At 35.4% G+C, this 12,923-nt stretch overlaps 1 protein-coding gene across 1 annotated transcript in view; it reads right to left on the bottom strand.

The window, feature by feature from the left end:
• The window catches only part of LOC107702212 (polypeptide N-acetylgalactosaminyltransferase 9), a gene marked incomplete at its 5' end in the record, with an annotated part of 36,184 nt that overhangs the window by 16,615 nt on the left and 6,646 nt on the right, over positions 1-12,923 (bottom strand). Inside the window, one exon of the mRNA XM_016504456.1 lies at positions 12,354-12,471. Within this exon, the coding sequence (XP_016359942.1) occupies positions 12,354-12,471 (118 nt within the window). The remainder of the gene's footprint in view (positions 1-12,353; positions 12,472-12,923) is intronic.

Below are 12,923 nucleotides of genomic sequence, written 5' to 3'. Positions count from 1 at the left end.
TATATACACACACACACATATATATATATATATATATATATATATATATATATATATATCTATTAGATATAAAAATATATTTAAAATATATACATGTGTGCGCATTTTTTGGGGGGATGCGATTAATTATTTGACAGCCTTAATATATATATATATATATTTTTTAGGTAAGTGTTTAAAGAGAGTCATTGTAATGCTTTCAGTGGTTTCTTTAATATCCTGCAATAACCTGTGTTTTTACACTTGCTTCTGAATGACTGGATATCACAGAATAAATCTGCATGCCTTGGGACAAAATGAAAAATCATATAGGCCCATAATTGCATATATGTAGGATGTCCTCTATAAAAATAGTCTCTGTTACTGTTTACATTTGACCTTTTTTTGCATATAAGTGGGAGTGATATTGAATGAATCAAGAGATGGTAAGTCAGTCATGGTAAAAAGGTCACGTTCCTGCAGGTTTCTTTCATAACATTAGTAAAATAAAATACTCTCTCCGGACTCAGGAGCCAGGTTGATGAAATGATGATTGTTTAAGGGCACTGACAGAAACACATCAACCTCATGCTGAGAGGGAGGGATTGTCATTACTGAGTTCCACTTTTTTCCAGACGTGATTAAGCAGTCTGGAGAAGAGGCATCAAGGTAAAAAAACTCATGGCGAACAAGATGGTGGCAGTACAACTGTAAGGAGCTAAAGCCAGGAGCACACTCTACAAGAATTTGCTGTCTGATACAAACTTTTCTTTCATTATTGGGCAAAATCAATCAACAATGTCAAAACCAATGAATACTGTCCAAAGCCATCAATTGAATATTGTACAGTGTGCCATAAAAGACGTTGCACGGTCTGCCTTGACTTTTACTCAAGATGTCACTGGGGTCACATCAAACAATTTAACAAGCAACAATGAAAAAAGTCAGTGTATAAATGACTAAAAATATATGATATGCTAGTTCAAAGCCAGATTATTTTTTTTGTATTAAGATGCAATATTCGATTTTTATCTGAATGAGAATATTTTTTCTACCTATATAAAACACAAAGTATGAAAGTATTATTTTTTTTTGGAATCTGTGATTAATCTTTTCAGGATTCTTTGATGAATAGAAAGTTTGAAATAGATTTTTGTATCAATGATTGCATCAACGTTATGACTCTTTAATTCCACTTTGGATCAGTTTGATGAATCATTGCTGAAAAACAGCATTATTATTATTTTTTAAATGTAGTGTATGTTTGACTGCAGTATTTAAGGGGAAGAATTCATTAAATAGTTAAGCATTTTTGTTTGCTATATTACTTGTTTGCAAACTATCTGCAATCTAGTTTAATCAGGCATCTCCACAATCTGCAGTAGCTATCAGATCCGACCTCTAAGACTGGCAACGCTCAGCACAGATTTTGTGGGTGAGTTTACAGTTACACGATTTGCATAATACCTTTAGTGAACTGGGCGCTAAAACAATGCAAATAGCGCATGCAAATTAATGGTGCTATCAGTGGGTGCAATTCATTCACTCCTCCCTCTTACTCTAAATTAACTATGTTTGGCCAGTGCTAGACTGATGTATTTTCATTTGTTTTTAAAAAGTTACATCATCTCATCCTTTGAGACACATCCCGACCCTCTGAGAAAATTCCGCTCCTCCTCTCTTGCTCCCTGAGCATTATATTCTGTCTCACTCTCTTTCCCATTCTTCCTATGACAGGGAACAGACAAAGCTTTGCCATCTATTATTTTAATCACGTTAATTATACCAGACGTTTTTATGTGATGTACGGTTTAGATCAAGCACTGGCTAGTTTAATTGGACCCTCTTGCCAACCAGTCATATTTCAATGATCAAAAATAGTAATAAAAGGCCATGACTTAATGCTGTCAAACTAGCGGATAGATAAAAGTGTCACGGTAATTCATACTGAGATTTAAAGAAAGCTACTAAAAATTATTTTGACATCATGTCTCATTACCGCTCATTACATTTTACCTCAGTAAATGCTGCCCAAGGTTTGGTAGTGAAAAGCACGGATTCTCTTACAAAAATTCCAAAAACTTTCTCCCAAAATACCACTGTTAATGCAGTCATTACATTAAAACTTTGGGAGCATACCCTGCATTCCATTCGGAAGGGCTCATCCCTATGCCCTAATCCATTCAAAGGGTTTACCCTCTGGAGTGAGAGCTTCGAAGGGTTGAAGGGTGTAGGGGACCAAACAACTGTTTCTTGAAGTGCCCACATCATCACGTGCCCACACGGAGGCGCCGTCATCATGCAAAGAATCTGTGCAAAGGATCATGGGAGCCCGAAGTGTTCCTCAGTTGTACCCTTCGAAATCCTTCATTCCGAAGGGACCTTTGAAGTGGCCAGTTTTGAGCACTTCGGTTTGGAACGACCCTTCAATATGGCTTCCCTGTGCAAAGGATCATGGTGGCCCGAAGTGTCCATCAGTTGTACCCTTCGAAATCCTTCATTCCGAAGGGACCTTTGAAGTGGCCAGTTTTGAGCACTTCGGTTTGGAACGACCCTTCAATATGGCAGCCATGATTGTTTTCACTCCGAAGTGCTCTTCGAAGGGCGATATATCCCGTTTGGAATGCACCGTTAGTGTCACGGACACGTCAGGCTCTTCCACCTATCAGCGATCACAATCACCCGAGTTCTGAACACACACACCCAACAGTCATCACCAATCAGTACCCTGCACTATAAGAGCACACAGTTCAATCAGTCACATTGTCTGGAATGAAGACTCATCTCTACGCTCTCACTTACCTGCTTCATGTCCCTGGATCTCCTTCATCTCCCCTGTGTGCTCCTGTGTCTTCTCAACCCTACTTACCGGAAACAGTTCATTGGAACTAGCTCGTGGAAAATCCCTTCATCAACCCATTCACTCTCTGTGTGCTCCGTCATCCTGGTAAAGAGACTATTATCATCAGAATCTACATTCCCTGCATCAAAGACTCTATATTTACCATTACTCACCTGCCATTGTTGCTCGTTGAAATCTGTAAAATAACCCCGCCTGTTTGGTTCTAACTTGTCTGTGTCCAGAGTCTGACTTCCTGTTACACTTAGTATTAGCAATTACTTTTTAAACAGCCTGAAAGAGATCCCATAATAATTTATTATGATTTTCTTTTGGCAGAAACAGCAATAAACTTCTAATTTTAACAGAAATTATATATATATATATATATATATATATATATAAAATACAAATATAATTTAACTTGAAGTACCAAAATAACTAAAAATAAAATAAAATTTTAATAAAAACTGAAACTAGAATAAGAATTAATTAAAGCTATATAGTTGCATAAAAACTAATAAAAATGACTATAGCACATAAAATTACTAAAACTGAAATAAAATTAAAATAAAAACAAACTAAAATAAAAATTAAAGCTATATAGTAACATTAAAAAAATCAAGCGTAGCATTAGTTCTGGCAGGTCACGTGAGTCAAGCTTGCATCAGCTGACTCTCAGCTGATCCACGTCTACCTATAGGAATATGATGCCTATCACGGTATTCCTATATAAGGTCTATTCAGTATTATTCAGCAGCTTTATTGCATGCTCAGGAGCAAATTAGATGGCGAATTCGGCAGGCAAAACATCTCTATAGTAAGTGTGCAATCAGGGATATTGAAAGAGGGGTTCGTTCCCCACACGGTTTCTCACCAGATTCAAGTTTGTGAACTTGAACGCGAATTCGCTATGTTCATTAATATAAGCTGCTAGATTTGGAAGTGACCTGAGTAAGCACTGCTTCTCGCGGCGATATATCATTGACATGGACTCTATGACCGCAAATCATCGCTAAAGTTGTGCCTCAAGAACAGTTTAGACGAGATCTGCCTTCCCCGCGTGAAGGAGTAGTAACAAGAAGGGGATCAAGCATCCACGTCACAGCTGGCTATATTTCACCCTCTATTCATCTCTGATTGTCGTCACGAAGCTAAGCTTTCTTCTTTTATTCTCATTGCTTTAAAGCTATCAGGGTATTGGCAAATATTGCTCATTGTTTAAGACTTATCTAGTTGTTCAGTAACATGTTTGTTGCTAGGCATGCTTGTTGCTTTACGCTGGTACCTGGATAAACTTACCACAGCAAGATGCATGATTTTAAAGCTTTTGTTAAGGCAATCTGATTGTTATTGAAACATTATACATACCATTAAACAACACCCAAATGAGATGCTTTAGTTTATACTAGGACAGGAAGGATAAATCTGGCTAGACGTGTCTAGCTTTGGCTACTGGACTATGAAAGCGAAACCTTGAGCCTGAAAGCATCTGTCCACTGTGATCAACTCGAATAGGATAATTGACTTTTCCATTGTGCCCTTTGGGGACAGTCTAAAAAAATAGTTTTAAGATTTCCAATTACATATTTATTTTCCCTCCTAGGACTCACAATCAGGATGAGATGCATGGGCCACATTTCTGCCAGTGAGCTTTACTAAATGAATGATAATTTCCCCCTCAGCCGTCACTAACTGTGTTTGCTGAGAACCTTTAAGCTGTTTGGATTGAGTTGCATGGTAATACAGTAGCTTTTGCAAAGACATGAAGAAGAAAAAAAATGACATAAGGAAATGGAATCAGATAATGCCACGTACTTATAATAATGTCGCATATTAAAGAAGCATACACGTCGGCATTCAAATATGACTTGATGAGGAATCCTTTGAGGTAAATAAGGATTTATATTTCCCGTTTAAGTGTACAAAATACACAGTAAATGTTTGCTCCTATTCACATTACATGTCTACATGTAATTCTAAGCCACTGGTAGGAAGGTGGCATGCTGTGGAGTTCTTGGAGCGTAGCAAGAAAAAATGTTCTTCTCACGCAGAGCATGTGATGATATATAATGCAGTAGTGTTTGAAGGTTAATGTTAAGTTTAAGCTCAGGGACGTTAGATCTCATAAATCACGACTTGGCTTTAAACTGTCAGACAAATGCAAGCACGCTAAGGTCCAATTCTCTATTTAAAGGATTGCTAACTTTCTAAAGTCAAGGACCACCCAATATGATGATCCCCTTGTGAGGATCTTATGTATAAAATATAAAGACAGCTGTACAATTTTTTGTATTAATAGTCGTTTATACTGAGAGAGAGAGAGAAAAAAGTGATATCACAAAGACAAAAATGCTTGCAAAATAAAATAACTGACTGTTAAAATCACAATGTACTGAAAACAAATTAATAAAATATAATCTGGAAACTACCTTGTACTAAGTTGACATCCTTTTTATACCCACTTCAACTGCATTCAAATTTATACAGAGCTTTTCCAAAACAAGGATTGCGGCAAATCAGTTTTACAGAGAATAGTATCCTTCAATTCAATAATAGCAGGTACAATCTCAAAAATACAACATAAGAACAAACTATTCATGAGTGTTTACATTGCAAATTAGAGTAGATGATCACTTTTTTGTCACAAAACTGTATGTTGATATTTTTTCTTACTCTTAAAAACTACAGTTGTCAACAGAATAAAATAATTGCCATTAATCTTACAATTTTTTTAAGGTTCTTCATATAGTAGAATAAAAATGCAGAGATGGCAAAAGTACACATATCATTCACTGAAGTAGAAGTAGAGATACTCATGTTTAAAAATACTCTGGTAAAAGTTGAAGTACTGACTACACTTTTTTACTCAAGTGAAGGTATAGAAGTATGGGCTCAGACGTGTACTTAAGTAAAAAGTAGTGTCATGCGGGTAACGGGACCTCACATCATTTTATTACATTAATACAAAAGAACTTACATTTCAAATTTTGTTAGCTAATGAATGTATCCAGGCTGAACAACCACCATGTAGAACAGGGCCAGACTGGGACAAAATTTCAGGCCGGGAAATCTCCCACTCATCCAGGCCGTCCCATATACCCACAACAAATTCTGAAACCATGGACAACACTATTTTTTGTATGGTCATCACAAAAAAAAAAGGTTAAAATTACATTTTAAAATATTTTTCAGTAAAAAAGTTATTTTAAATTGTAATAACATTTCACATTACTGGATTTACTGTATATTTGATTAAATAAATGCAGCCTAGGTGAGAATAAGAGACTTTCAAAAAAAAAAATATCTTACCAACTTTTTACTGTAGTGTAGATTCCATCACAGTAAAAAAGTTTGTAAGTTAGGTATTCTTGCCATAAAAAATATAGTCTATGTCTATGAATATGTTCTATATCTAAAGTACTGTATATGTGCACTGTAGAAAATAAATCGTTGAGAAAACGCAAAATAATAAGGCAATTTAATGCAGTAAGACTTTTGAGTTCTCTCAACAATAGTTTTTTAGTTCTGCTCAGTAAAGATACTTTGTTTATTCAATGTAAATTTGTTTGTTCATGCAATGCTGATTGTCTTATTTTGCTAACAGAAAAATTATTGTCACAGCAACTGAAAAAACAATTACTGTCATTGGGGTAATACATTTTTTTCTGTTGCCTGGATGAAAAAAAAAAGTAATCACATTATCGAATTTATGTTTGTTTACGAATGACAAATGTTAATGGGCATCTTAGTCTAATAAGTAGACAACATTGTCTTTGCTTGTAAAACAACTTACAAGTCTAAGATATCCAGGAAATGGACATGAGTAGTTGAACATACTCTAGGCCTCAAAACTAGACACACGAACCTCAAGAATGGTGACAACCAACAAATGTTAAAAAGATGAGCTCTTTACATCACAGTACAACAAATAACTAACAATAATGACAAAACAACAACAGAAAATGTTAAATGAAGTCAGCAAACAGCAAAACAATAATCCTATAACAGTAATTGCATATAGGTAGTCCCCAGTAGTCAGGCCGTCCCAGCTAAGAGTGCCAAGCCAAGAAGAAAGCCACCATGAAAAGAAGAACAGCCATCCAATCCTTCCATTTTAACAAATTGTCAAAACTTGGTGCCTCAACTGAATCACAGAATTACTAGCTCTCTCAGTACACATGAGTAGGTACGGTACGCTGAGAAGATGTACCAGCAAGCACACACACACACACACACACACACACACACACACACACACACGTAGACACATAGCATCCCCTGGAGAACTAGTCCACTGAAACAGCATGATCTGTGGGATGTATCAAAAACCCCATATGAGCCATAACGGACTCCGTTATGGCCCCCCAGAGCGCCTGCATCTTTCATCTCCTCTCTCTTCACTAAACACAGAACAGGAGAGGTAAAATGAGTTCGTTCCAGATCTGCAGGATGAACTAAGCCTAATGGAAATTATAAAACTAAATTTTAGCTCAGAGGAGAAAATTCAGATAGTATAGTGAGGGAAACATTGGAACAAACATCTCCTTGACTCAGGTTTTTACAAGCTTTCTGTGCCGTATTATTAATTTTGTCAGCTGTCAAGCAATATCTTCATTATACGACTTTAGCAGATTTTTTCCCCCCTGGGGTACACCTAAACTTAATTAATTCAAACACCTTTTAAAATAATGTATACAAAGTGCTTAGCCAAAGAAAAAACACAAAAGCATTCACAGAAAAAAAACAAAAGTAGAAATAGAAATAGAAATAAAAGATAATTAAATAGAAATAAGATAATAAGAAAATAAAACAGAAAATTAAAAAAATGAAATAGGGAAGAGAATATGAACATAAAGTGATAAGATAATGTTTGAATTAAACTGAACATTTTTGCTGCTGTAATCATGAATAATCTCATCTGTAATCCTCTGCTGTAATCGGCAATCATCTTGAAATTTCTATGGGGCAAAACTTTTTTAATGAGGAAAAAAAAAATACTATAGACTTCTATATAAACAATTTTCTTTCATTTGAAATGAGTAGCTGCTCTTACTAATGGATTGTGAGTTTACTGTCGGGTCCAATATAGTTTGCAGTTCCCCATCCTTCATTAACAAGCTCTTTGCAAAGCTACTGTTATGAGAAAATGTGTTTAAAATGTGCTGCAAAAATGGTTAAAATCCATGATGTGCTGAGGAATCTTGTTCAAAATTTCCTAAAATATATAAAAATAAATTTTTCAAAATGACCTACGTTTAAAATGAGCCCTTTATGCAGCTAAGTTTCTGATGTTTTTGGGAGGTTTGTGTTCAAAAGACTAAAAAGTTATTTGTCATGACATGACCCTTTTAAACAAATTAGATTACGTTCCAGTTATGATGAGTTTCTTTGTCCTCCAGATGGTTATATCAGATTGGTTGTGATACTACCTTGAAATGTCTGTGATCCTTGCTGAGATCTGAGCTTGTAAACATTTCAGAGTCTGCTGATCTTCTTGAATATGATCCACACAGACAGGGGAATGACCTCCCAAAGAAAGCTTTCTGTCTTAGTGTCTCAGCCAATTTTCTAAAGCAACTAATAAACATATTCCCCCAATAACCCAATTAAAGAGAAAAGCTGCACTGATCCATGCAGTTAGTCACTAGTTAGTCATGCAAATGAATTCCATCTATCTACATAAAGCAAAGAGAGACAGATGCTCAGTCATCGAGCAGCTTCCCATAGTGCATATCAATAGGACAAAATATATGACTTTGAGTCCATTAAAGCTGCATTTGATTGACCAAAGGGCAAACCAATTGTGAATGTACAATACAACCTCGAGCAAAGATGCTGCTCAGAAAGATTTTAAAGCTTTACTATTCGCCAACATGATCCAAAGGCCATCTTCATTCTCTCCCTTCACAGGTGTATTTTGTATTCGCCTTTCAGGGTACACATGTGTGCGTGTGGGTGTGAAGTGAAGCAACCGCAGATGGAAAAGACCCGCTCGCCTCATAGACTCATAGACATAATGAAAAAAACTGCTCCCTTTTGGAAGGTTTGAAGCAAGGACAAAAGTCACTGGAGATCTGACATACTGCTTTAGCCTCTGTTCAGGTTTTGCTTTACATCTGATTCTACAAGAAATCCATCTCATTAAGTCCTTTGAATGATTAGAAAAGGTTCTGCAGAATCAGATCTGTATCTGAGCAACAGAGTCTTGCTCAATGTGTTCATCGCTATTAGTTTAATCAGACCTGAATAAAATAAAAATGACTATATGAAAAGCCCATTTTATGAAAGTACAGTGCTCCTTTTTAATAAAATATTTCTGTAAATATAAAATAAATGTATAGGTTATTAAAATATTTAATTAATTAAATATTTAATTAGTACTAAATAGTAAAGAAAAATAGTTAGAACGTTTATTAGAGAATATTTGCATGTGGGACATGTTCCCACAACTTTTTGCCAAATTGCGAGTTTGTCCCCACCACTTTTTAAAAGCCTTTGAAAAAGATATTGTGGAACCCATGTACAACACACAGAAAAGCATCTCCAATCCCTCATTTTTCATAATTAAATTCATTTCTGGGTAAAAAGCATAAGGAACACCATTCATCTTACACTTGAGATATAATATATAATATACTATTTCAATGTTTATTAGGGCTGTCAATAGACTAAATGGACAAACCAAATAATAAAATAATAAAAATATGTTGTGTGTGTTTGTATATATATATATATATATATATATATATATATATATATACATACACACACACACATATACAGTCAAATCAAAAATTATTCAGACACCAGATATAATTTTTTATATTTTTTTACAAGTGGGTACAGGACACTATAGTTAATTTATGTAAGTGAGGATAGCAAAATAAAATAAACTGTGACATATTATACCCAAAAATTCTTCATACAGTGCACTACCAGTAAAATTTATAAAGATCTGGGACCAAAAATTATCTGACATTATCAAGATGAATTTGTTCTGACACAGTTTAAATCTGAGGTCTTGTCATATTTTATTACCATTTTCTAAACTACAGCGGATAATCTGTGATAATGTGTGAAATGTTGAAGGTGCCTGAATAAATTAGTTTGACTGTATATATATATTACTATATATACTGTATATCTCAAGTAAAAGCTTCTATGAAGTAAACAGTAAAATAATAAAATAAATAAAGAGTCTATATTTTTTCAGCATTAAAACGGTGTTAAACAAATTAACAGTTAAACATAATTAATGGATTCCTGTAACATTAATTTCGAAAGTCAGATGTTTATCAAACTAAAGTACAACATACTACAGCTTACTACAGCTTTTTATGCAGCACTGCATCTTCATACACTGCAAGTTCAATACTGTTACTAAGATAACAGCATCTGCTCAATTCATAAATGTAAATTAAACTCCAGAGGTCCAAAAATCTGTAGTTGGAAAAGAAAGTAAACAAATTTGTTAATAATCCTTATGCTATAAAATCACCCTCCCCCAGCCTATGAACTCCTACTTGCATTGGTAAAACAGCAAAATGTCACTTCAGGATAAAATTTAACTGATATGCACTAAATGCAATTACTTTGGGCTGTAAGTGTTAATTCAGCTCTTTCTGAGCCACTTTGCATCAGTTTTAATTTCCCTCATGGGCATTTGGTAGAACCTCACACAAATTAAACTCCCATCATACCGCTGCACATTTCTTCTAATGTTTTTTAGTCTTCATATAACCTATTTAACCAGAGCCTATTGCTCCACAATGTCCTCTCTTGACTCCCCGCTTCTGAATCTCTTTACAGAGAGGACTAATGTTGTCTATTTGGTGTGGCATAAGGTTAATTATTAAACATGTAGCTGTCAGTCAAAGATATCCCTCCTGAATGAGCTGCATCAGCTTTGGAGGATTAACCAGAGGCTGAGATGGATCATATGTTCCATCACTGTGTTCAGCATCAATAAGCATTTGGTTTATTTCAAAGCTGGGAATTTGACGTATTTGCTAAATTGGTAATTCTGTCATTTTTTCTGTTACAAGAAACCTTCTGCAGCATGTAATGAAGGAACAAATGGAACTCACATTGAACAGTCAGCAAGACTCATGCAAAAGATGAGGACACATGCAGATCACATGCTTACACTAATATAGGATAGAGTGGGGTAAGCCTGTGCCACTTTTTACTTAAAGGTATAGTTTACTCAACATGAGTGTGAGCAAATAATGACATAATTTTCACTTTTTTTTTTTCTAATAGTTCACCTCAAAATTAAAAAGTGGTCCATGATATATTTCTTACAAACATGCAGCTTTTTACTTCACAATGTGTTAATTAATGGACTGGAGTGGTGTGGATTACTTGTGGATTATTGTAATGTTTTTATCAGCTGTCTGGTCTTTTATTCTGATGGCACCCATTCACTGCAGAGGATCCACTGGTGAGCAAGTGGTGCAATGCTAAATTACTCCAAATCTGTTTCAATGAAGAAACAAACTCATCTACATCTTAGATGGTCTGAGGGTGAGTACATTTTCAGAAAATTTTCATTTTTGGGTGAACTATTCCTTTAAGTCCACTAGAACAGGTGATTTCAAACTGGGGTCCAAAAGCGTGTTACAATATAAAACTGTAAGACTCTTCTCAAAAGAGGTCCGTGAAATATTGGTAAATATATGAACAATTTGTATTTCAAATAAAAAGTCTAATTGCAAAGAAAACTACAAGTGACTCAGTCTGCTTTTGTATCAACTGTCACTGAGACTTAACAAACAGACAATTGAAACAGTCTCCAATCAGACGTTTCAAACAGTACTATTCGTCTCCATAATTCAATCTATAATCAGGCTGAAAAGACAATTCTGTCAACCAACATTGGCAATGAATCTTTAAAATTAATTAAAGATTTTTATCCAAATTATGCTAATCTTCCAAGGATATTCGACACCCCACAGAAAGAACAGCTTCTGAATTGAAACAAGTTCAATTCTCCATTGGCTCACAGACCATGTGGCCCATGAAATTTCTCTCAGGGCTGCAGCTGCAGGAATCTACTTTCTTTGTACCCTACTGCCTTTAAAGCATTCGAGCTTGTGTAATTTGGCACTGAGTACTTTCATTTCCTTTGGGCAACGCATTTACTCCTTGATGGAGGGGAAATCTGCACGTTTACCCCCCGACAGTCTCTAGTATGATGCCTAGAAGAAATGTAATTAAATGTATGTCAAATTCTGAAGCTTTGTAAATAGAGTTAATTATAATGTCACCTGTGAATTTACAGAGAGAGTGGCAACAATCGTGAATTGTAATTTCTGGAGGGTCTCATATGCTAAAACAGCTCCATGCTCAATGGATTCCAATTACGTGAATACACTGGACTTTGAATGTCTCAACTAAACAAAATTAACCAGGCAGACACTTATTTGTCTCTACTACAACTTAAAATGTTTTTATGTGCAAATGTTTACATCACCATACTTCACTCATCTAAGGCAAATAATGACATGAGTTTACAAAGGATCTTACTTACCCTCATACCCAATTCAATGTTCTCTCCTCCATAGACCTCCATGCCTGGGTCAAGCAGTCCAATTTCTCCAAAATGCTCACGATCCACTACAAAGGAGCAACCAATCATTGCAGGTGTCCTGTGTACAAGACAAAGAAATATACATGAGGCTTTGCATTCATATTCAGACAGACAGACAGACAGACTGGATGGATGGAATGACATGCAGACAGATAGATAGATAGATAGATAGATAGATAGATAGATAGATAGATGAATGAGTGGATGATGGATTGATGGCTGACTCTGAATATGGCTGGGGAAAGAAGTGGTGATGAATTAAAAACTCTCAGAGAGAGAAGTTGACTGGAAATAATTTATGAATCAAAGGTTGCAGAATCTGCCCTCTCACAGAGCATGACGAATTTCTGTTGAGTGGGAGTGAGATGAGCCAGAAGTCATAAGTAAAGTAGAAACTGTGTGTGTTTAAACAGAAAAACACACCACTGAGAGACTGTGCGGTGAGAGTAATCATGCATATAGTAGAGAAAAGTGTTTATTTGTTTTTGTATGTGCTACTCTCTTTCTTCC

This window comes from Sinocyclocheilus anshuiensis, unplaced genomic scaffold (genome assembly GCF_001515605.1).
Source record: "Sinocyclocheilus anshuiensis isolate Anshui unplaced genomic scaffold, SAMN03320099.WGS_v1.1 scaffold582, whole genome shotgun sequence".
Lineage (NCBI taxonomy): Eukaryota > Metazoa > Chordata > Actinopteri > Cypriniformes > Cyprinidae > Sinocyclocheilus > Sinocyclocheilus anshuiensis.
This window is presented reverse-complemented; position numbering and strand designations above follow the sequence as displayed.